This window comes from Falco cherrug, chromosome 5 (assembly GCF_023634085.1).
Source record: "Falco cherrug isolate bFalChe1 chromosome 5, bFalChe1.pri, whole genome shotgun sequence".
Classification (NCBI taxonomy): domain Eukaryota; kingdom Metazoa; phylum Chordata; class Aves; order Falconiformes; family Falconidae; genus Falco; species Falco cherrug.
In genome coordinates, this window is record NC_073701.1 from 51698764 (window position 1) to 51724465 (window position 25702).

A 25702-nucleotide genomic window follows, 5' to 3' on the forward strand; every position below is an offset into this window, starting at 1 on the left:
TCTACAAAAGAAGGTAGGGTCCTGAAGGAACAATAACGAATTGGGCTTTATAATGAAAAATTACTTTCTGTGATTTAAAATCCACCAGTATCTCATGTGCTAGAACAACTGGTATCGTTGTGTACCTTTTACCATTTATGTAATAAGAACCACTTCTGAAATGGGAAGACCAGGATCCAACCCCTTCCTTTGTCTTTAAAGTAAAGCATCAGTGATGACAGGCAGTCTTGAACCAGGACTATTTCAGTGTTTGTGGGTTTGAGTTTGGAGTCTTGTTGACCTGCTCACTTGTCACATTTGACTATAAATTTCCGGGGGGGGGGGGGGGGGGGGGGGGGGCGGTTAAGACCGCTGAAAACCAATTTCTACCATGTAGAGCAGTACTAATCAATGTGGAATGATTGAAGTTAGTGATTTAATTTATGGGTTGTAATAAGCAGTAACCTGTATAGAGTTTTTAATCATGTTTGGAATTTTGTTTTTTTAAGGCTTTCTAAGAGAGTTTTCTTGTTGATTAGTAGAGCAGCTAAGACAGTAAAACCCTTGGGTTCTGCTGAATAATGACATTGCTGAGGGCACCACAGGGGCTACACCCAGCCAGGTCCTTAGTGACTCTCAGGGGCAATGCCCACAGTGTGTGACAGTGAGGCAGGAGGCTCCTGTTAGCCAGCAGCTGCACAGCCACCATTTTGGTTTGTATGTCTGGACCTGAATGTTTTGGTTACTCCCAAATCCTGCGTTAGGTGCTCACATCCCTTCTTTAGTTCCATAGACACGCAATCATTTCAGCAAGTATATAGCTCAATGCACACTTACTCTGATTTTTAATTTGTTGTTGAATGAATTCTTTCTTATCTACAAGATAACTAATTAGTCTGAACTTGTCTTTAGATGCATCTTGTTGGTAAATAGAGTTAATTAACCACAGAGAAAAACAACATGCAAACATGTTTATTAGATACCTTAAATATGCTGTATACTTAAGAAGAAAGTGCATGTCTAAAACATTTTGCATTTGGAATTATTTATTATGCAAGGGAAACATTAACTGTAGTTAATGAAATTGATGGATTAATTCTGGTCACTAAGGGCCATATGCCACGTTTGAGATAATTTAGCATAAAAACTGTCAATCTGCATGGACACTTTTGAATACCTCAGCAGAAATTTATCTGTAACTTTATATGCCTAACACCTTCTGCATATCCTAAATGCCCTTTGGGTTTTTAGAATTAGTGGATCTCATCCCCTGCCACCTGGTTTTTATTTACTGCAAGAAAAGAACAGCAGCATGTTTTTCTTGATCCCTTTTTCAGACTTAATCGGATTACTCCAAATAAAGAAAATTTAATCTCAGAACCTACTAACAAAACTAAAAATCCAAGTTGTCTATAAGCTGGTGCTGGTTTCAGTGACCTAGCTGATACTTTATTGCGACTGAGGTAGTTATTTTTCTTAACCCTAGAAACTAAGAACTTTCATTTTTGGTAGCAGGAATTATGATGTTTGCACTATTGTTAAAAATTAAAGAAATAAAGTATATATGTATGTGTGCCTCAGTTTGTAACAATGTGACATAGGTTGAATCAGTAACAAACCAAGCTCATTTGGCAGTCATCATTACAGCAGTTTTCTACCCTATTCCATATATAATTAAAACAGAGCAGCCCTTAACTGAAAAATTTAAGAAGGCTCATTTGTTGCATTATTTTAGTATACGTAAATTACTTAACTGATTATAAGAAGGTGTATGTGGATAAGAGAGAATGATTCAAGCCCATATTCAACCTGAGATTAATGCCTGAAAAAATTATCAGTCTGAAGCCTTCTGACTTAATCAGTTTATTCCATTATTTTATATTCTGACAAAGATAGCTAGCTGTTTGACATGTATGCATGTACAACCAAAAAGCGTACCAAATATTGTTTAAAATTATAGCAGATAGGCTTGTTAATACATTCTGAAACCAAAAATTGTTTCTGTATCTATATATTGCCTATTGACAGATGAGAGCCAAAATAATTCTTCCTGACAGCTATTTCAGCTGAAGGTGGGTAAATTGTTTAGCTTCAGAAAAAGCATTTAGAATAGTCTAATTAGCAACTGAATTTCTGCAGCGATTTAGTCAGCTGGTGTGTGATATGCAGGCTGGATGCAGACAGGTTGGCTCTGGCATGCGTGCGATGCAGCAGTGAAAACCAGGAGCCAGCATCTGCATTTCAGCAGATTACTGTGGATTCACAGAATTGTAACAAAAATATCATTAGCCCAGTGTTTGTTTTTTGGAAACTGAAGCTGGAGCTAGTCCAGGTCTCACTGAAATGATTCAGGAGTTTTGCTACAGGTTTGGGGCAAGTGTCCCATTTTGATCTCTGAACCCATAAGAACTATCTGACAATTTTGTTACTGAGCCCCTTAAACCTTCCAGCCCAGTGCCTCTTAATTATTTAGACACTGATATCAGCAGAATCACTTCCACAAAGTCTAATTTCTTGTTCTGTACTGACGGATAATTGCTTTATTATTTTTGGTGAGCTACCCCGACTCTAAGCTGGCTGATTCAGGACATGGGGTGTTGGACTAGCAATACTCTGAATTGTGTTCCCAATGAAATGTTTTTCTGTTTAAGATTAGTCATGACAGAGTACTTATTTTTGAAACTCATACCACATGTTCCCAGCCCTTTGGTTGTACAGCTGTAAAATAAAATGATCTAATGTAAAGAACAGTCTTTCAAACAAGAAAGAATCATCTTCCGAGATAGCCATTTCACATCCTTTGTGATCCAACAACATCTATAGCTTCATATTGGGTATGCTTGGGCGTTTAAAATTAAAATCAAGGTTTTTCTCATTTTGTGGCATAGCTTAAGTTTTGGATTGATGATACCTGCAGATCTGCTCTGTGTGAGTGCACAAGGAACATAACTTGTTGGTGGCTTGGGAAGCCATTTTGGCGTTACTGTTGTCGGTTTCCTCACGTGGTGTAAGACTGCAGGTGACTGTAAGAAGAGAACAAGACTTTCACATGGAAAGCAGCTGTACAGTTCTCTTGTTAGCTACAAATAATAGATTATAAAGTATAGTCTGTTATTAAAAAAATAATTTCTTTTCAAATACATCACTTCAGAAAGTGAAGAATATGGGGTTTCATAGCATGTATTCTTCAAATAAGGCCTATAGATATTAAATAAAAATTTAAGCACATTCCAATCAATAACTGAACTTGAAAGAATGAATGCTACTAAATGCAAGCCAATGATATTTTGGTGGAATGAGGTGAAACCATGGGTAATTTATGATCTTAGTGACTGCCCTCATATGTGAGTGGAGAAAAGACTGTATCCCAGAGAAGAGCCAGTCTGGACCAGACAGACCTTTAACCATCAAAATGGTCTCGATGATGACAATGTCTCCAGCTAGCAAGGAGTGAGGTGAAAAGATCGGAGGTACATTTTGGAAGGATAACCTAAAACATTCTTTTCTTAACTCTTTGTGTTTATTCATTTAGTCTGCAAAGTGAAATAAATTAGATTAACATATCATCCTAGCTAAGGAGATTTGATGGGGTTTTTTTTGTTTAAAATTATTAAAATTATTTAGGTGATTAAACAAAATATATGTGCTTTGATATATAAGGATCAGGGCTATCAAGAATATTTTACATTTAAAAGTAATTCTTCTAGCACATTGAACTTCAAGGCCTTGATTAATTTTGGTTTGGAGCTATGGATCTCATTGTATCTTTCTTTCTTTGATTTATGTATTTACAAAGGAAAATACATATTCTTGCTTTTTCAACTCCTAGGTTCTTAACTCTGAGAGTATTCCTATACAAAGAACTGAACATATGAAATGAACTACAATAAAGAAATATTCTGCACCAGCAAGAGATTATGGCTGTCAAAAGGCAGTATAGCAGTCCAACAGTTTTTGTTTCCAGGAAAATTCGACTTGTGCAATGGTTTTACTTCACTTCAGATTTCATCAAGTATTACATATGGCTTGAATTGTTGACATTGAACTGAAAAAAAATTTATTCTATGATCAGCCCTTAAGACAGGTTCTGATCTGATAAGCTTTTAATTTTAATATTTAATTAATATATTGATATATAAAATCTGATATACATTAACAGGAAGGAAAGCAGTTGTCTAGTCTGAATAGCATATATTCAAAGTTTTCTTTGTTCATAGCCCCAGAGCTCCAAGTCATGTTTATAACAATGTCTTCACTTTCTGGGTAAGTGTTAAGATTTGGAAAAACAAAATCTTTGCTCAGTAGGGAAACTCCCTCGTATTGTCAGTTCTCTGCCTTTTGCATCTTCTGGGGCATTTAAAAAAACATGGCATAAATTTGTAATTATTTTACCTCATGCCTTCTCATGACTTCTGAGACAGTACCTGTGCGGTGGGGCTTTCTGCTTGGTTCCCTCTTGGGTGCCGTGCATGAAGATATCATGAAACTGATCTTCTGCTAGCACGACTGCAGCCTGCCAAGGTGGGGAGATACAACCACAATGTTGGTCTGTTTTCTGAGGAGCCGTGTGAGCAGGATCAGCTCTGCTTAGAAAGCAGTATCTGGGCAAAGCCCACCATCTTTGGATCTTCTCGTTTATCCCAGCAGATGGGAACAAAGTGGTTCCATCCAGGTCTCTGAGCCTCACAGTGACAAACCTGATATGTGCTTTTCATCTGATTTTCATTAGAACAGACAGACATTACTAATGACTATCTTTTCTGTTCTAATGCAGTGACGAGGCTGTCAAACAAATACTTTAGGAAATGTGTCTCTTTAGATAACAATTGCATATAAATATTTCCTGGTGTTTTCCAGTCAGTTAGGTATTTTGTTATTGTATTAATTTTCCTTGCAATCTATCAGAGGTCTAAAAAACCTAAGTGTGTCTAATTATGTACTTCTGTTTTTACATTTCTGTGTGCAGTGACTGTTGTTGTCTAAGGCACGGCTACGTGCGGGCAGTGCTGTGAGCTAAGCTAGAGTGTGGGTTTGAAGCACGCCACCTATTCAGTGTTCTCCTTTGGTAAATGCCTGCTACTCTTTCCTCCCATGCCTTCCACCTGCATTTCCTGAGGGACAGCCTGTGCGTGCAGCCAGGTAATGCAGATAAGTTGATATGCCCCAGCTCTGCGGTCTAGCTTTGCAACAGCTCGTTTTCTGTAACCATAAATGTCCCTGCTTATGGAGGAGGTACTCTGTGCAGCAGCCGAATCCCACTGAGGGCCTGAGCAGATATTCTTGGACCCGTAAGTTTTGTACTTAGAAGAGCACAATATTATATTAATTTATTTTTCCCACTATAACAACAGGATTTGGGATTTTTTAAAACTTCTGTGACAGACAGTCAGTACTCTTACAAAATACTCTGAGAGAAGTAAAAGGTAACATGCAAAAAAAAGTAAAAGTCTACAGCAAAGCAGCAATGCCTGGGGATTGCAGACATAGCTTCCTGGCTTTACATTCAGGATTACTCATGAGGTGCCACGTTGAGTGCCAGGGTTGAGATCTTGTCCTTTGCAATGTCTCACAGGTTTGTTGAGGGAAGTGAAGTACCAGATACTATAAGTTTGGTGGTGTAAAACCTTTTTGACTTCTCAGAATAATTCTGCGCTTATTAATTTGGCTTATGTAGGTGATACACAGGCTTAAAGAGCGCTGCTGACCTTTTTCACCTTTGATTATTTCCATTAGATGAAATCAATAATAGCCAAGAATTGCTTTGGCACGGAAAGTTTGGCAACTTCAGGCAAGTTTGGCAATGTCCTTGCTTATAGAGTGAAGCCCAGTGGTCTTTTCAAACATCATCTTATCCAATATCTTTGTGGTTTTCTTGTCATTAATGGTTTTTTGGACAGCATGTTTCTTTTCACTTCTGGGTACTGCTTTTTGTCCATTCTCAGTGCTCTTTAATTTACAGTCTCAAAACTGCTGCCTGTGCTTTGGGAAGCTTCTATTAATTCAGACTCCAAAGAAAGGTTTAATTATATTTATTCCAAAGGGAGAGCAGCTTCCATGCCTATCAGTGTGCCATAGCATCTCACCTCTGCCATAGCAATAGACAGAGATTGCTAGTAGTAATGTTCATGAAAGCCTTTAAAATTCAATGGGAAAATCATGGACTTACAAAGTCATTCACTGTCAACATCAATTAACTAACGAAAAGACAGCCTTTTATGTTGACCCTCAAGGAATTTTAGGGTCTTTATTCAATCCAGTCAGAAATGCTGACCAACCTGTGAGAAAGCAAAGCCATAGAGAAAGGTCATAAAATAAACGACTGGTAGAATCAACAGCAGGATTCATTTTCCATGGCCTGGCCCAAAGCATGGGATGTACACAGGTTGTAAAGCAGCAGCATGGGATAAACATAGATTTCTTAGTATTTGTGTATAGGCATATCTGAGGTAAGGTGTGAAATGTTGACAGCGCAGTCCAGTGTCCTGGATTGCAGAACAGTCTCCGGCCATCTGGAAATACCACTGATATACTGGCAGTTCAGAGACAACTGAGGTGTTCTTGTAAAGTAGCACGCACAGATTCAGTACTTACAATTTTTACAACAGCATCTTTTGTAAGGACTAGATCAAAGACCAACTGATATCACTGAGCAGGAACTCAAAATTATGATTACAATTCCAAGAAATTAGGTAAAATGTTTTGACAAAAGCATGTGTTGCCAGGATTGCTTGAAGATAGAACTTAATGTATCAGTCAATTAAAATCAGAGCGTGCTGGCACGAATCCAGTAGATTCTTTTGTTCCCTTGCACCTTCTTTGCTTTACTTGGCTGGGTGGTAGAACATAAGCATCTACACTTGATGTGCTCTGACCCAAGCATTAACAAGAGTGATAATGCTTCTGAAGAAGAAATAGGTAAGCAGAACTATTATTTTAATATAAAATCTCAGCACAATGGTCTTTTTTGGACTTAACTATGAGAACACTATGACCAGGCTTACACTCAGAGGAAACTGGGTCTGGAAAGGACCTCAGAAGCTCATCTAGGCCATCTTCCTAAGGTTCATGCCAGGTGCAGCTTGCCCTAAATTGTTCCAGGACATTTAATTAACCAGTGCTGAAGAATCTCTGCTATTGAAGACCTCATCTGCCTTCCCTGGAAGTTTCTTCTACTGTTTTACCGGTTAGAAAGTGTTTCCTAATGTCCAGCTCCAAACTTCTGTGCTGCAATTTTCTTCCTTGTCCTCCATATTTAAAACTAACCTTACCATAATGCTGGAGGGGAGGTGAGAGAAATAAAGGAAGTGATCCTGGGGGTGCAGCACTTTGTGTGGGTGCAGCTTTTTCTACTAAAGCTGAGTGTTTGCAGGTACCATTCTTGTCTTTCTGAGAGACTGGAATGGTCTCTTCCAGCTAAAAACTGCACAGATCAGCACAGCTGTCCTTGCAAACCACTGCCAGAACGAATCTTATTGAAGTACACATTCAGGTAGTGTGAAGATTTTGTATTTATGGCTTCACACAAACATAAATCTATATTTAACTTGAGAGAAGTTCTGGGATGATGTCCTATAAGAAATAAGTGTGGCGCTTTTCCATGAGTCCTTTCATTGGATCAATGGTCCAGGTACTAAGCAGTATTTCAAGTAAAAATTTGTTAAGACGGTACATATTGTTAAAACAATAAAGTATGCGTGACACACCATAGATATCATGGGGAAGATATACTGACCACAGACACTGAGATAGAAGCAAATTATACTCATATATAAATTTCTTCAGAGGATACTGCTGGCCAGCCTCAGATCCATCAGGATACGGAGAACTCGAGTTATTCTTCCTGGTGTGAATGCCATGTCTCCCCCTTCTCTTCAGTTCTGGCTGGAAAGATTTCTTCCTAGGCAGCACTGATGAGTGACACATCATGAGACTTAGCAGAAAGGTCATTTTAATTCATGATTCTCATTACTGTGGCTCGTAATTCTTGTTCGGTGGCTGGCAGAAGTCTTCATGTCTATGTCCGCATCTGCTTGTTTGGTGTAATGGCACACCAGGCTTCAGAGCAGATATCTGTATTTTGATGCAAGATGCTTGTATTTCTCCTCCACTCTGCCCATTACATGTAGGCAGAAATATTTCCTCTTCTGTGGGTTTTCAGAAGCACTTTGTATCTGAATGTATTTGTGTGCGGGCAGAGAATAAAGAATGCCCTAAGGAATGCCCATTACACTGACATCAGGAATATATATTTACCCTTGTCTCACTAGTCTGAGATGGATCCATTAAAATATAATGATGCACATATACAGAGATCTTGCAGTAGCTCCTGAGATATGCTCATGTTTTTGAGTCCTCATATTATGGTCTGACCATGTGACATTTGTGTGCTGCAGTAGTCCATATTTTCCTGCTCATTTTTTTAAATTCTGGGAAACATTTCTAAAGATGTTAATGTTTTTGAGAGTTCACAGACTTTGGTTATTCAACTGGGCCAACTTTTGGGTTAGGACTCAAATGTTTCTGAAGCAATGTTGATGGAAAAATGAATGGACTGGCTTTTGGCTCTTCCCTAGAGTATACACTATCACCACAGCAGAGATGTGGAAACTGACAGCTCAACATCTGGAACAAAGTGCCTACCAAACTCTATGAAAAGAGTATTTAAACCAGAGAATTCAGCTGCTTAGAGGCCATGAGAGAATTCTGTTGATTTGGAAAGACCATTCTTGTTGTGCTCTGTTTCTAAGTGTTTTGATTTATCTTCAGCTGGTATAAATTAGCATCATCAGTGAAAAAAATTGTTCTTAAAAATTCTTGAGAATTTGGCCACATACCAATGAAATTAAGCAAAAAAATAAAAACCAAACGAAAGCAAAACCAAAACCAACCAAAACCAGGCATATCAGTTATGTTTGTCCTGGCATTGTGTCTAATGAGTGTTTAGCTATCCTAAGAGTACTATAGATTAGATTATTTTAGGGTTTGGGGGTTTTCTTATAGTATTACAGTATTTTTTGATAAATTGAAGCTATCCTTTCCAGAAAACACTGGCATTTAGCTACCATTAACATCCACAACCCTTTCCTCAGCGTAGGGCAGACTTGGCTAAGACACCTCTCTATTTTAAGGGTCTAAAAATAACACATGGAGTCCATCTGCCTGCCATGCATAGGCAGAAAGCAGCGTTCTCCCTTCAGCTGCTTGATGTTATCTTCAGCCTTAGGATATCTGACTTATTCTTAAAACCCCAAAATATTTGTTAAGAAAGTAAAACCAATGCCTTGCAGTGATTGTAGAGCTTCTGTAACTTATTTCCAGCAGCCTCATTAGGATGAATTTGTGTGTTATCCAATGCTTGATCTGGTGGCCAGTTTTCCCAGTGTGCTTGATAATGATATCATTTTTATTTTATGGTGTATTTCAAGAAACCAATTCAGTTTGCAGGTTGTTGGTTATTAAGAAGTATTGGGAAAATGGGTGAGGAGTAACTGCGACTTCAATACACATTGAACTTGTAGGTGTGGTTTTAGGTTATATGAAAATCATTCCTGTTACAGAGGGAATGTTACAGCATCACTGCCTGTATCACAGCCATTCCAGGATTTCTGAATAATTCTCTGGTGCTGTTATTTGTTATTGCCTGACAAGTACAATCAGCACGAGCTAGGGTCATTTGTGCAGATGGGGCCAGTTCTGGTACCCTTATTCACTGAAAATAGGCGTAACAACTGCTAGAGTTTCTGAAGCACTAAATAACACATACTAGCAAAGGGATGTTTTGCATCACCGTAGCTTGGTCAGGATGCTCTCCTAGCATTAACTTTTTATCCTGGTGAATTTTATGTTTTGCTCTCTGCTGATTATAACTGAAGTGTGAGACACAAACACTCTGTTTCTGAAATATTAAGTGCAATAAAGTGGCTTCTTCACAAACCATTAATAATTTTTTTAAAAAAAAACCTGCCTACTACACAAATTGCTAAATTGTTTTGATTTTTTATGTTTATTTTTAGTCTTGGAACTGAACCAGGTGATTATTCCCACTTACGGAACTGTGCCGGATCAGCAAAACCTCCATACTCCTGAATGGGTGGGTATTTCTTTAACTATGACTACCTGTAATCTTTTCTCGTATAGATATGCAACAGTCAGTTGTTGCTGTTCCAGAAGGTCAGCATTCCTTTGCATTCGCAGCACATGCAGTTCATCAGCATGACTGAATCAGAGTTGCTGTATCTGTTTCCCTAAAGGTACCTGAAATCATTGACTCAGATGTGAAAGTGCAGTTTGACACAGGCACTGGACTCAATTAAAAGGGACCAAAATATATTCACTATAAACTGATACACACATGTACACTTCCTTTCTATATATAATTTTGTACATGCATGTGTAGTATTTCTGTGTGTGTATACAAAGATTAATTATGAACACACCCTACATAGAAACACACATACCCTATAGATTCATACACAGGTATTAGTTGCCCAACTTGTGAATTCAGGGTTCGTTTTTACAGAAAGCTTGGAGATACCAAGAAATTCCTTGCTCCAATCAGAGACTGAAGTGGCAAGAAGAAAAAAGACCTGGAGGTGTGCTGCAGGAAACAAATACCCAGAGTCCCAGGAAATGAGCTTCCTTCTGGGAGCTGGGTACCCTCGCCTCCCTGCCTCTGCTCCTGTCCCAGTGTTTTGCAGCAGAGTGTTCTTTCTTTAGTGCTGCTTCAGTGTCTGCAAAAATATTTAAACATTGTTTGGAGCATGAGGTGGAACCAAGAGCTTCTATTTCCCATCTGAGTGCCCTGACTAGCGTGTTATAAAAATCCTTCTTAGACTTTCCTTGTGGTTCAATGAAATATTTTTTTACGTATTTATATGAAATGAAATAGCATCAAAACAGCTGGAATGTCCTATACCTTGTGGTTAGAACAGTCTCCTCCAAACAGTCTTGGTAGAATTTATTTTTATTTCTACTGTCAAAAATTGACTGTCAGAATCAATTTTTATTTTTGGTTACTCATGTTTAGCAGCAGTTGTAATTTCTGCTCTGTTTTAGCAGCATCTTTTCTGCACTGCCCCTTCCATGTCAGGTCTGCCTTGTTGGCCACTGGGCAGTTAGAGTGGGTTGAACAGGCCAGAAAGATAAAATTGAGATCTGCTGAGCCTGGCTGTTACATGGGTGAGTGCTAACTGTAGCTAGAAATGGAAACTGAAGTGGAAAACTGACCTTAAATGATTGAACAAAGGGCAAATACTGTGTCTCTTGTCTAAACTTAGGTCATGCTTTGCAGCTGGAAGTATTCTGGAAATTTGATTTGATTTTGCAAGTCGTCCTGGAGTAGCCAAGACTGAGTAAGTTATTGGCTAATAAAAATGGTCCTGTTCTTCTTATGGTGCTGTCTGTAATTAGAGGATCACATGCTAAGTTTGCTGTGAGAACTCTGTGCCTCATTTGACACATGAGTAGGGTATTAATCTCCAAAAAAGCCCAAATTCTGTGAGGATGTTGTTTGTACTACTTCGGCAAGGTGTAAATGTGGCAGGAAGTTGCAGGGAAGGAATGAAAGGCTCTTACAGCTAAAGAAACTGTGTTCGGTCCTAGATAATTGGATTTTATCCCTACTTCTGCTACAGAGTTCTGTGCAAGACTTGCAAAGTCATATCCAGCTTTTGTTTATTTCTTGAGTGTCAAAGGGGAAAATCTGTGGCCCTGTTTGCATTAGTTCAAAATAGTCACATACGGACCTGAAACTGAGTGGATTGCTTTTTGAAGAGGGAATTGCTGAGCTCTCTGGAAAGATGTCACTGTCCTGGCGTCTCAAGCTGGAATTCCAGATTTAGGAAACAGTCTTTGGTATTGATCTCCAGAGGCCTTATGTGGTCGCTGCTAAAATGAGGGTTATACTGTTACTTTCTCTTCTGGGGGATCTTATAAAATTAAATTTCTCAAAATTTACAGAACATTGAGATTCTATGAGGAGAATGCCACAGGAACAACCAGAACAAAATCCCTGTTTTAAGCATTCAGGCTATTTAGATGAGATGTAACAAAAAAAGACCCTGAATTAGGAAGAGAAAAAGGAGTATTCCATAACTACTACAAGGAGGGTAGAAGTATGGCATGTGGCTGTCAATTAAGTCATGGATCATAAACAATATGTATAAGGAAGGCTAAACTGCATAGACAGCATTAATTTGAGCTTTTTCCAGCTCCCAGATGTTTCATTGTGCAGTCTTACTTACTTTGTGGGTAGATAGTTTGAATTTGGATGTAACAGGAAGATTTTTTTTTTGAGAGTCAGCATATGCAGAGGGGAGGATAACTTCTTCAAATTGTCCATTATGTACTGCCCCTCAAATACTATTTCTACAGCAAGAAAGCTTTAGGGAAATCCAGGAAAGTGAATTCCCCAGCTCTTACATCCCAAGAAAGATGGGAGGTGCTGAAAAGCAGGTTTTCAGCAGAATACTGTCCTCACCTTTCTTTAAAATTAGGGCTGTTTGGCCTGTCTCTGATCAGGAGTGCTGGAATTCTTCCTGCAGCCAGCAGCGACCTGACGCTCAGACAGGAAGTCAAGTGGGTGTCTGGTCCAAACTTAGCTCAGGGGACAAGGCATCCCGATGCCTGGCCAGTCACCAACCACGTTCTGCTGACAGAAATGTATGACTGTAACGATGCCCTGTATTTTTCTGCTTTGTCTTTTGTCTCAGTTCACTTTGTTACATGGAAAATTTTCTTTGCATGTTGAGGGTATGAAAAAATCTTCTGATTAAGTGCTTGCTAATAATCTCATTGTTGCTAAAAACAGAACTAAAACAGTCATCTGTTGTTATTAGTAAATATGAGTCACAAGAGGCACAAGGGTTTTATGGCCCTATAGAGACAGACTAACGTTAGTATGTGATATGCAAATAAAGATCTACCTTACGGAAGTTATGTCATGTATTGTATATATATCTTATATCTTCCAGAAGTAAATGCTTGTGCTGGTCTTAAGGTCAGAAAGGTGTCTGTATTGGTCACTCAGAACATGAAGTAATGAAAGATCTTGTTATATAGCTGTGATAGTAAGAACTTTATATTTCTGTAACATTTTCTTTAGATGATCTCAAAGCATTTTACAAATAATTATCTTTCATGATACTCTGTTAATATAATTTGTTTCCTTTTTATTTACTTGATTTGAAGTTCCCCGAGACCTGTAGAGAGAAATAACTCTGCCCCTAAACAGGCACTCTGAAATTTTCACCTACGTAAACCCCACAACAGAAGTGTAACCTGCAAGACAGTCACCGTGCCCTGGTGGGAGGATTTTTTACAGGTGCCTGTCAGCAGAGGTGATGTAATACAGGCTCCACTCTGCTCTCCTGTTTCCCAGTACTGATTTATTCCCTGGTGTGCTGCAGGAAGCTGTTTTGAAGCGTATCTGAAAATTATGTGAGATTGCAGACAAGTAGTTTATCCCTCCAGTAATGATTTCATTTGGTGCTATCGACAGTCACACCAAAGGCTTATGCAGACAAAATAAAGCACTCCTTTTATCCTTACAGTTAGATAAGTCATTCCTGCAGAATCTCTTGTTATTTAAAAAAAATCGGCTTACAATACTGTGCTTGTTCAGTGTGTAGTAAACAATAAATAACTGCAATTCCTGTGCACATATTTTTCTTCATGCTTCTCTCCGTGCTGCCCTTCCCACCATTACCCCCACTGAATGTTTAACACTATAATGCCCAGAGAAGCCTGGAAAAGTGAAGACGGGTTTCTTTGTAACGCCACCGTTTTCACTTCCCTGGCATGGAGCATCGCTGTTGCTGATGGGAGTTTTCCACTAGCACAGACTCCTTTCATCTTCAGCTGCAGGCATCACATGTAGCCATGACTACAGGAATGGTCTCAAGAGTAAGACACGGCAACTCCCCTTAGATACCGGCAAGCCTGGTTATACGTGTGGAGGAGCACATGATAGTCTCCCTGCTGAGGAACTTTGAAACAAGGGGCTGAGTTCCAAGAGGTTGGTTCCATGGTGTGGTCGCTTGAGTTACTTCAGTATTTACAGCCCAGTGTGGAGGGGCAAGCCTGTCTCCTTGTCCCACCTGTCCCTTCTCCAAGTGCCACTCCATCCTGGGGGCTGGGAGAGCAGATGCTGCTTACCAACGACTGCTTGTGCTGGGTTAGCAAAGAGCACAGAAAGCTCCATATTTCTTTGCCGAGGTTGCCGCAGGGGGCCAGTGTCAGGGAGGATGAAGAGAAGGGGTGTAAGCAAGGGAGTGTGCATGACAGAGGGCTGCTCAGGGCTGCCCGGAGACCTTCAGTGTGATTACATCAGTGCAGAACTTCCCTGTTCCAGCAGGATCCCACCTGCTGCTTGTACATCCACGGGTAGTGAGGCCCCAAGCAGTGGGTCTGTAGAATAAGGCATCTGGTGCTGAGGAGGTGGTGTCTGCATTGTACATGTTTCTGGGCTTTTTGTTGCCTCCAGTCTCTTCCTTGGAGCAAAGAACCACCGGTGTTCACCTGGTCTGACCCTGCTCTGAACTGAAACGCAGAGGTACACCTACATGAATGTGGCTAACCCACATAGGTGTAACCTGAGTGTTCCAAAAAGCTATCCACAGCCAGGCCCTCCTCTCCCTCGGATTCTTTCTGTTAATAAAGTAGCTAATGGTTCCCTGTCTCTCAGAGGTAGGCAAGTGGTTGATTGTACAGCACCTGGAGAGTTCAGAAGCACTGCGGTGTATGTGCTAAATATAATTAGTATTTTACAGCTAAATGTATTATTTTTTTTAGTTATTAATGATGTTAATCAATATTAACCTGCTGTCCACTAGGGTGTTATTATAACATTAGAGTACACAACTGATTGTCTCCATCAGTACTTAAAATGTGATTATCCTGAGGCTAAGAAAATTAGCGCGGTAAATAGACCCTGTGTTTGTTTCTTCCAAAACAAAGAAGTATCAATGGGCCTGTTCATTATTTTGGGTTCTAATTTGCTGCTAATACTTAAGAAAAATTACATATTGGAATTTCAGCCCCATTAACTTATGTTTCTATGCACACAAGCTTGTGTGCATTTGTATGATAATAACATTTATAATACTGTCAAATAATATTACATATTTTTTAAAAAACAAATATTGTCTCAAAGGAATTATTAACTTCAGAGTACAGCACATCTTTTTGGCTTCCAGTCCTGTTTGTCCCCTGGTAATTATGTTGAATAATATATGATTTTTCATTACAAACTATCCAGTAGGGATTACAAGATACATCACACATCTAAGTTAATGTGGCCATCAGAACCCTGACTATTACATTCCCTTTTGTATTTTATGTCTTACTTTTAATTGAGCAACATTTAATGTTACATTACGATTGATTTGTGTGGGTCTTAATCTTGATCTCTTAAGTATTCAGGCTTAATGAGTCAATTCTTTATTATTTTATTGATGTATAAAGCATCTATGTATAGGTCAGTTGAACAATACCCTTGTGTTTAAAAGCAGTAGAGATTACGTTTAAGAAGTTAGCTTTGTAAGTATAAACTTCTGTGTATCTGTATTCATGCAGTCCAATAATGATTACTCTATCCCCTATATTCCATTAAATATACATGCATAGTTTGATATATATATATATAGAGAGAGAGAGGAAGGTGTATGTATATGGTAACATGTATGTGTCAAGTATGCAAGTAAATTCATGAGTCAGAATACTGATTAACAGGTCTGGTTAGTGACAATCCAGTTAAGCTAAGCATCACTGCACCATACTGGTTTTATAAGCTTAAAGAAGACTACATTTAAAGGAAAATTATTTAGACAGTAAAGTTATGCAATCACAAATTATGATCAAAACTTGTTAGATCAAAACTTGATCTGATGTTTGCTGTCTGCCATTTCTTCTCTATCCTGTGGACAGGTCATACAGGAAAAAGAGCTGAAAGCTGTAGCGAGAAAACCCTCAGAGCTATTACTACTTGTACACTTTGGAGTGCTTGAATTTCACAACTAGACTCTGTCTTGTTAAACAGAAGTTACTATAATGCTTTTTCTAAGATTCAAAAGACAAAGAAGCCCAATTAAAAAACCTTCTGCTTTATGCAGTGGCCACAGTTGCCCTCGTTACTCATTATCACAAGGTTTGGGCTCTGTGTCTCCAGCATTGTGACACAGAGCAATTTCAGCCCAGGGAAGAGCAGGGGCTGCAGGACAGTGCTCTGTGCAAGGCTGGGCTCAGCTCCCCACGCCCCCTCTTCTGCTGCTGCCCCAGCACCTCTCAGGCTGCCCCCCAACAGGGGCTGTTGGCTGTTGCCAATGCTTTCCTCCCAGTGGGAATCTAGTCAACGTGAAGTCATCATGATTGTTGTTTAAAGGAGACTGGAAATGGTTGCAGCAGGGGCTGCATTTGATACCCATGGGTAGTCCTCCACAAGAGGAAAATTTGTCAGGGTCAAGTCAAATTGCTTGATGGGACTTTGCCAACGCTGACTTTCAAGAATTTAGAAATTCACATCTGTGACTTGCTTTGGGTGATAGAGATACTCAGTGTCACTGTGGCTTGGTGATGCCATCTGAAAGTTTGGAGCGGGTTTTTTTTTACCTAAAACTTTATTCACACTGTATGGAGTTGTATGTTGATTTGGTGACTGCCTAGGTAGTTTCTGAATCCTAGGACAGGTTGTGGAAGTGGTGTGCAATATGTGTGTATACTGGCTGTATGTCAGCATATATATATATATATATATATATATATATATATATGCATGTGTGTATGTCAGCAGCTGCTTGACGTCAGGTTTGTCACAAATCTCTAGTCACCGGTGGGATTCAGAGAAAACTGTTCTGACCAAGAATCTGCTCACACTGTTTGAAGCAACTGAGTTAACAGGACCTCTTTGCAGCAGGTCCTAGCCTTTGTACATACAACATAAAAAACAGTGAGTTTAAACTCCCCTGTGTTTATTTAAAAGACGGAAATTGTGTCATAATTATGGGGAGACACATCTTGGTTGCCTGTTTTGACTCAGCCAATAAACAGTAGAAAAATAGCCTACAGGGAGAGGTTTAGAGTGAAACTCCTGGGAAATTTTGTTTTGGAAACACTGACACATGTAGTTCCTAAAACACTGTATGCTCCCTGGAACAGGGATGCTCCTCACTGTAGACTGTCATTCTTCCCAGTTTTATCGCAGTTGAAGAACAGCCATTTCAGTCTGTACTTAAGGGGTTTCTGACACCATAACCACATTTCCATGTGTCTTTCTGTGGACCAGACATCCCAGAGCTCACAAAAATGGATCTGGCATCCCTCATGAAGTTTGGCCTGCACTGACAGGGAAATTCCAGGAGTAGGACATCTGAGAATCTTTTCCATGTCCCCAGAGGCACAGCATGTTCAAGAGATTATTCTGGATCATTTTGCCTGGCCTTAGGCCACCCTGCATGCCCAGCCATCTGGAAGCCAAGGCTCCTCTGCAGTCAGTACGGGAGTCATGCCAGCTTTGGAGGTCTTACCATCACTAATGCAATGCTGAGTCCCATTTCAAACATTTGATACCTATAAACTTCAGTGGCACTGCCCTCGTTAACACCAGGGATGGATTTGGCCAAGTACCTGAGAGTTTGGTGCTCGTTGCATAACATGATGATTCTGATAACATTACAGCTATATATTGCCTGAAAGGGGGGTTAGTTACATGTGACAGTGCCCTCAGAGTACTCTAAGAAACTACAAAATCATTACTTGAGCATTCAGGTTCCCCTGTCATCAATGTCTGTATCATTTCACACATGAAACAACACATTAAGATGTTATTAGTGGATATGACAATCTATCCTACTTTCCTCCAGGGACTAGATAATGGCTTATGGATATATTAATCCTTTTGATTTTGGCATCTATTATAACATGATGGATGTGAGGCATACAATAATGTTTTTTCCTTGCTGAGATATTGCAAATAAAAAGAGAAATAAATCCACATAGAATGTGTCCATTTTGAGAGCTCATCTCCAGCCTGGCCATGTTGTTTGTTCTTTGGGCAATGATGGGTTTGGGTATTAGCATACATAAAACTGCTCTTTTTTTTTTTCTTTTTTTTTTTTTTTTTACTGATTACAGAGATGCTTAAACTTCTGGTAGGTAAGGGCACAGATGGGAATGCACTAATTCTGAGACTTCCATCAGGCAACAACATGTCTTGTAGACAAACTAACAGTGTATCTGTGACGGCATACAAATTATTTGACAGATGCATTATTTGGTAATGGTGCTGCATCCCAGTGCTCCTCCCACTGCCAAAAGCTAACACACCATTTTTAAAGAACGAAATTAGGTCAAAGTTCTGTTGATTTTATGTTATGCAGAGAACTGCCAAACTCCTCTGGATGTATTTTTTTCTTCTGTTCTACTCCATGCTACTTTTGTTGTCCTTTTTAGCTTCTTGTTATATGAGTCTGGTATATGTTGAAGTTCTCTGTTCACTGAAATACTGTATAACAGGAAGCAAGTAAGGAACTGGCAAGTAAAAGTCTTCATATTAACCTGTGCTACCTGCCTTCCAGGTGGATTTTGATGATAAGCCTGACTCCTTGTTCTTCAGTGATGGGCAACGAAGAATTGACTTTGTTTTGGTGTATGAAGATGAAAGTAAAAAAATTACTCATAAGAGGAGTGATCGTAAAAAGCAAAAGGTAAGTTATTTTGCATATAAATCCGAATAATTTGTTGAGTGTTAGAGCAGTGGGCAGAAAGGACAGTGCCCTCACCCAGAACGGCAATTGCATTGCCCTGTCCTCACAGCACTCTTGGGAGCTGGGAGGCTGAAGCCCATCAAACTGAGCAGAAAACAGGCAGGGGTGAGCTCAAGCCAGCAGATTGCTGTGTAAATGGGCAGAGCGTGGCACACTCTGTCTGTCGGTGTGCTCAGTCACCTCAGAGCATCCTCTTGGGAGGGAACCCTTCAGGAGATGTGAGCAGAAAAATGCTGGGGTCAGGTTCCCAGTTAGAATTGCACACCAAGATCTGCAGACTTGGAGCAGTTTTCTGTACCTACAGTGATTGAATAAGGCCCCTAGTGGACTTTGGTATTAAAATCAGGGTGTTCAGAGGAACCCATACTAGGAGGCAGCTGACCAGGTGCTCCAGATCACAGTTACAAACATAGCTGCTGACATTCTGCCCAATAAAGTACGTAAGTCATTTATGGGAAATAATTGTACAGCATTTTGCCACCAGAAATTCTCCCTGTACCACTCCTTCCCTTCACAGTTCAACAGCTTGGCCCTTCCTAGGGACCTTGCAAACAATTTCTGACTCAGGCCAGTGACTGCTTGATGCTCCTTAGCACCTGCGAACAACAATCACAGATTATTTGTAACTATGATGTTTCCATTATTTCAATAGTTCTGTCAGTGGTCTACATTCACAGAAACAAGCTCAGCCATGTGACTGAGCTATTTTAGTTGTGAACTGCCTGAGAAATACCCATCCACGGGACCGCAGTCCCCTCAGCGTCTGCACTCTCCCACTCACCCACTTCTTCCTCGGATTTAGCAGCTCCCCATGTTCCAGCAGCAGCATGTAGTAGAGACGGGCAAGGACAAAGATATCACTGAAAGCAGCTTATACACAAATAATGATTTGCAGTTAGGAAAGAGTAGGAGTAAAAAGGCCTGTAGCTAAGTCGGTTGATATTCATTACACAGTGTTGTCGTTGGCATTAACAGGGTGGCCATAAGGAATGTCGTTAGCAGGGTCTGAGGGAGTCCTGCCGTGGGTGGATGTTGTATTACACATGATCACAGGATCAGCAATAAAAATTAATTGAAAGAAGTAATTAGAAACAAAAAGCTGCCCCTTTGGAAACAATTGTTTTTATCAATTAGCATTTTACATTTATGTTTGTAATATTTGGCCATTGCCCAAATGTACTTAAAAAATATAATCAGTTTCTTTTCCAAACAGGAAATTAAATGTGAGCAGTGGAATAGTATTTTTAGTGCAGCGTTAATGTTAGGACATTAGCTTGAACAAAACCATGAATAATTAGACCAGGAGATTGTGTGTAATGTGCTAGTGCATGCAAAAAAAAGTTTACTTTCAAAGGTCTCAGCCCTACAAAGATCTGCAGCCACACTGGTTCAGTGGTACACTGAGGAAGAGGAAGCAGTCTACCTACATGCAACAGATGTGAGAACACGAGTACATTAGGGTAATGATCAGATAAGGTGAAGACTGCGTGGCTGGAGAGCAGCTCTGTGGAAGAGGCCCTCGTGGTCTTGGTGGACAGCAAGCTGAACAAGAGCCGGCTGCGTGGCCTGGCAGCAGGGTGGCCAACAAAGACTGTGTGGACACAAATATGGCCAGGGGACTGAGACACGTGATTGGGGTGATGTGGATGTGTCAGAGGGAAGCTGAAAACAGGGGTGACAGCAGTTTCCAGAGCCAGGATTTCCATGTACAGGGAGAATCTGAAATCATAGGGGTACCGTGGAAGGCACAGGCAACAATTTTGGTAGTGGGCATGGGTACAGTGCTGAAAGGGCAGCAGAAAGCATAGAAAGAGGCAAGGATGAAATGGCAGTTACAGAGGACTTCCAAGCACAAGAACAGACAGACACTGAGCTGGAAAACTAATGAAAAAAATCCTAAAGCTGTCCGCGAAACAGACAAAACACTGCACACAGGGTAAAGTGCCAGAGGGCACCTAAAGGTGGAGGAAAGAGAAGAGGGAGTGAGGAGAGGGTTTTGTTCAATGAGTCTGTCATGTAAGCTGAAATGAGTCATCTGGTCATAACCAGATTCCTGCGATACAACTGAGAAAGACTGGCTGGCTCTCTAATGCCTCACATACAGGTTGTCATCAGTTTAGAAATGCATTTCCTTTATCTGTTGGAGGAATGGTCTTTTAAAATGTGAATAGGCATAAGCTTTCTGACTTCTTAGGATGGGGCAGGTACAGGTCAGCTCCAAGCACACAAACACTTTAATCAGCTCAAATACAGAGAGGTCCTTAGTCTCACTTGACATCACTTGCTATGCAAGAGGAGGAGGCTGTGTGCGCTGCAGATCTTCATTCCCTAAGCAAATACTGCACAGACTTGGCAACACTATAACATTTTTCTTCCTGCGCCTCCTCCTGAGTGGGATGCAGGACACTGCCTTGAGACCTACCTCACACTCATACTAGGACTGAGAGAAACTGAGAAGTAACAAAAGAAATAAATATGGACAGAGTATTTTAAAAGAAGAAACAAAACGCATATACCTTATGTCTGAGATGGAAAGGGAAGATTTGCATCCTTGGAATTCCAGGGAGGAAATTAACATTTTGGCCTGCTACAGTTCCCAGAATGGTGTGGGGATGATGCTGCCCAAGATATATACAGGTTTTATACAGTGTTGGCTTAAAACCTGCTTGATAGCTTGTCTTTACTGACACTGTTGTTTATTTGGTTGTATTTTTTCCTGGGGCAAATGACTTCTACCCTTGTGCTGAAATACAACCAAAATGAGGAGTATTGACATTTACTATCAGCTTTAAATATTGCATACGTCATGTCTGTCTCTGATCAATGATGAACTGAAAATGTCAAATTTTATAATCAGTATCTTGTGTAATTCAAGGTGCTTTAAGCCTGAATAGGTTCCTTACTCATGCTACTTATTCTTTGACTCCCCTGACAGTTTTATAGAGCTATTATCCAGAGCTTTATTTTTCACAGATTTGGAAACCCCACCTTATTAAAGAATAGCAGATCCAGTGAAGTCTGTTCTCATAGGGTGAAATCCTCACCTCACTGGGGTCAGCAGCACGGTCTCCACTGGCCATGTGCAACATTACAGGTCTGTGACATGTAGGGACCACGAGTGTAGTCGCTGGGGCAAATTCTGTCTGACACACTCTGCACCACACCTGATTCCATGATGTGGAAGTCAGGGCAGAATTTAAATTTTTAGTGGACATCTATAGATCTATATTTCTGAAGTGCAAGGTTCTGGGTGCTGCACTGTGTGGTTTTGTATGATACTGAGAGTGGAGAGTCCCGAAATGCTTATTGAGTTTAGTCAGAAGGACTTGAAAATCAGACCTCTGCCTAGGTATCCAATTTACTGGACTGAGAGAAATGGGGCACAGATCCATCTATTCTTCTGCAGCAAGAGAAGTTGGGTCCTGGGACCATTGTTATATTTGATTTGAATAGCTTTCCACCCTTTTTCGAAATAATTGTATGAGTGTAACTGAGAAAATGGCCCAGCATTGATTTATGCTAATTAGCCATATTTGTGGGAAAAAATCTCAGAGGACATAAGGAAATAACTAAAAACATGGGGATGATTTGGGTAGAAGGAACAAAAATACGGGATTCTGAAGCTCTTGGAGATGCTCAGTGGTGCTGTGCTTCCCTCATTTTCACTTGTTTCTGAAATCTAGTTTAAAGAAAGCAAAGTCAAACTAATGAAATGGCATCCTCATGGAAGTTTCTAACATAATTTACAGATCCAAAAGTTAGCAGATAAGGTTCATATTTGCAACTCGGTTCCAACTCCAAACCTTATTAAGTTGGTATACAATTAATTTTGGAAGCACTAGCAAAAATCAAACTGTCAGGAGCAGATTTCAGAAACTGTACCTTGCAAGCAATTGAAATTCCTGCACAAAGCATGTTTTTTAAATCTACAGTTTATGTACCCTGTTTGTCAGGATAAGTTACCATCAGAATAGAAATTAAATATCACCAGTCTTTCCAGGAATGCTCCAAAATGCCAGTTTTATCTGTTGGGGTCCTCAAGGAGCTCATTGTCAAAAGTTAAAGGGTCAGCTCCAGAACGGTGAATTCAAAATAAATGGATGCAGAATGTCATTCTAATCATCTGCTTCCCCCCAACAAAAATAAACAGAAAGACTGTCAGTAATTGAAGTAGGAATGCGGGAAAAATCTTCATTTCCAGCCATGAAGTAACCTGTGCCTCACAGAAATACACAGATACTTTTTTTTTTTAATTTAAATGAAAACTATAATTCACAGAGAGTATCGCACACTTTTTCTTTTTTTTTTAAGTACAGTGTTACAGAGAATGTCAGCACGGTTACTTTGTAAGCAAACAATGAGTAGTCCCTGCCTCTAGTCTTGTTTAGTTTAAATAAACAAACAACGACAAAAAAAGCTTTGATAACTTTTCAAAAAGTAATTGTATTTCTTCCACTATTTAGCCTGTGTCATTCTTGTGGTGAGAGAACAATGCTTGGGTTTACAGAAAGAAAGGTACCTCCATGCCATTTTGTGCAGAGATTTGAGGCAGTAGAGGATGAGGCTCAACATGCCTGTGGTGGGCTCAGCCAACCTAACCGGGAAGTCTGACAGTAAGAATGAAAGGGACCTTTGGCACTGGGAGGAGAGCAGCCACACCTGCCCTGGTCTCTGCTGGCTGGATTGGTTTTGAAGCAGGAACTCACTGAAATAAAACCTCGGCTCCTGAGGCAACCCCAAATGCAAATTTTACTTCTTTGCCTGACGGATGGAAGGAAGGATGACAGAAGGATGGGAAGACAAATGGAAAGAGGGAGTTACTCTGAAGTTACAACATACATTCATAAGCCCAGAAATGGGTCTTTCCAAACAGGGTAACTAAAAGCCACTGTTGAGAGCAGGGCTAGACAGCAGTATGGCCAGTTCTGTGTGGTCATGAATCAAGTTTCAGAAAATCACGAGGCTGGCTTAAAATCAGTGGGTATCTCAGAAAATATGTATTTGGAGTTCTTTGGGTTTACTATTTTTGTGTCAGCCTTTATAGCATATTCTGCTTCACATTTCTATGATTATCTTCAAACATAAGGGGAAGAAGCTTACAGAAGCAGAGCTTCTCAATCAATTAATTTCCTGATGCTGACAGCTGGGACTTTCAGGAAGGCTTCCAAATACCATCAAAGAAACTGAGAGCTGGCAGCTGATATTGATACAGTGATCCTCTCCACTCCCTTTAGCTGATCTCCATGGGGGAGGCTTTGGGCCCCATGCTCTTTTTCTTACTGACTGTGATTTATCTGTTGCCTGTCAGGTAAGACAGGGATGGCTATTCAAGCACTGCTTCCTTGTTAGGATTTTTCCCCTGAAGCCACACAGATATTGTTTTGGGGAACTTTTCTCTTTGCACAAAAGAAACTGAACAACAATAGGAGTTGGTGTTCTTCTGTCACCGTAATCGAAGCAAGTGCTCCCTACCATTTACAAAACACAGGGGAAAAAACTGCTAGTGGTCTGCTACCAATTTCCAGACCCACAATCTTTTAGTCTCCTCAGCTTGGCAAGACAATCACCAGACATTGAAAGCATTATGGTGGAAAAGCAGCTCCCAAGAGCTAATCCTTCTGCATGCCTGTAATACTTGGCATTTACTTACACTATGCTTTCACTTTCTTAAGATTGTATATGATTATGCATCCCATAGGGTGTTAGTCTGTTGGCTAGCCATTCAGTCATCAAAATCTGTGTCAGGTTTAGATCATGATTACATTATTATTACAACTTAGCCTTGCAGGTAGCTTAGCAAAATAGCAGATACTAAAATAAACTTTGGACAGTCTCCACCTTCCAACATAATATGCTATCATGTCTTTATGCGGTATTCCCCAGTCAATGCAAAACCACTATAGACTCCTCTGGGTAAAAGTCTAGCTCCTCCATAGATCATCATACGCATAATTCAATCATTTATATAAAATAGCAAAGCCCCTAATTAGCAAAGTCTCCCAGGGGCTTTGTTTCTCACTACCTGCATTAATGCATTATTAGAAACCTTAATGTTGTCAACATTCCTCTAAGATATGGAGGGCAAAATTAATTTGGGGAACTCCTTGCCATAATAAATTATTAAAGCAATCTGAATGGTAAGATTAAAAAAAAAAAGTATTAGACCTCTACAAATGAGAATTGCCCCACATCCATCTTTGTGGTATTTAGGAAGAAATGAAAGGGTATTTTGCCCCCTGTCTTTTCTGTTTGCTGAAACAAAGCAGAACTCAGGTTGAAATATTTTCATGATTGAGTGTTATTCACTTTACAAAGAACCATGTGAGTATGGAAGAAGCAGAGAGGTAAGATGAAATGGCAGAAGAGCTAATAGTTAAGTAACAACTCCTGTGTTGTGTACTACATATATTAATGATCTGGTAAGGGGAAAAAGTTATGACATAATAAAAATTGGAAAGGAGATCATTATGTAGTTTCCTTAGAAGCCAGGATGACTGTGAACCTTTAGCTTTGAAGGAGAATAAAGAGCACTATTATGTGTGAAACATTGAAAAATACAAGGAAATATGTTACTGCAAGGAAAAAACTCATTCTCATTTGGGATTCTAAGTGCTGTTAGTACAAGGAAGATGCTTGGATGTCACAGGAAACAGAAATACTGTGTCCTCTTCAAGGTTCAGCTACCATCAAAATACTAGACAATAGAAAGCATTAGGTACATACAATATATTATAGATGTGCATATTACATATAGATGTACAATGTTCTATACACAACGAAAAAAATATAAAGAGCATTATACTGTCACCAGTAAACAAGTGGATTAATGGGACATGGAAAAATACCTCCATGAAGAATGCTATCAGAGTTTGGAATTGTGGTTTTACCCTGAGAAAAGAGAGGAATAACGAGAAATGTGGTAAGTATTGATGAAAGAAGAAAACAGATGGAAAGATTTAGATCTT

At 39.8% G+C, this 25702-nt stretch overlaps 1 protein-coding gene across 1 annotated transcript in view; it reads left to right on the plus strand.

The window, feature by feature from the left end:
- The window catches only part of ANO6 (anoctamin 6), a 79050-nt gene that overhangs the window by 18861 nt on the left and 34487 nt on the right, over nucleotides 1-25702 (plus strand). The window contains exons 2-3 of the mRNA XM_055712460.1: nucleotides 9993-10069; nucleotides 18549-18677. Coding sequence (XP_055568435.1) covers nucleotides 9993-10069; nucleotides 18549-18677 — 206 coding nt within the window. The remainder of the gene's footprint in view (nucleotides 1-9992; nucleotides 10070-18548; nucleotides 18678-25702) is intronic.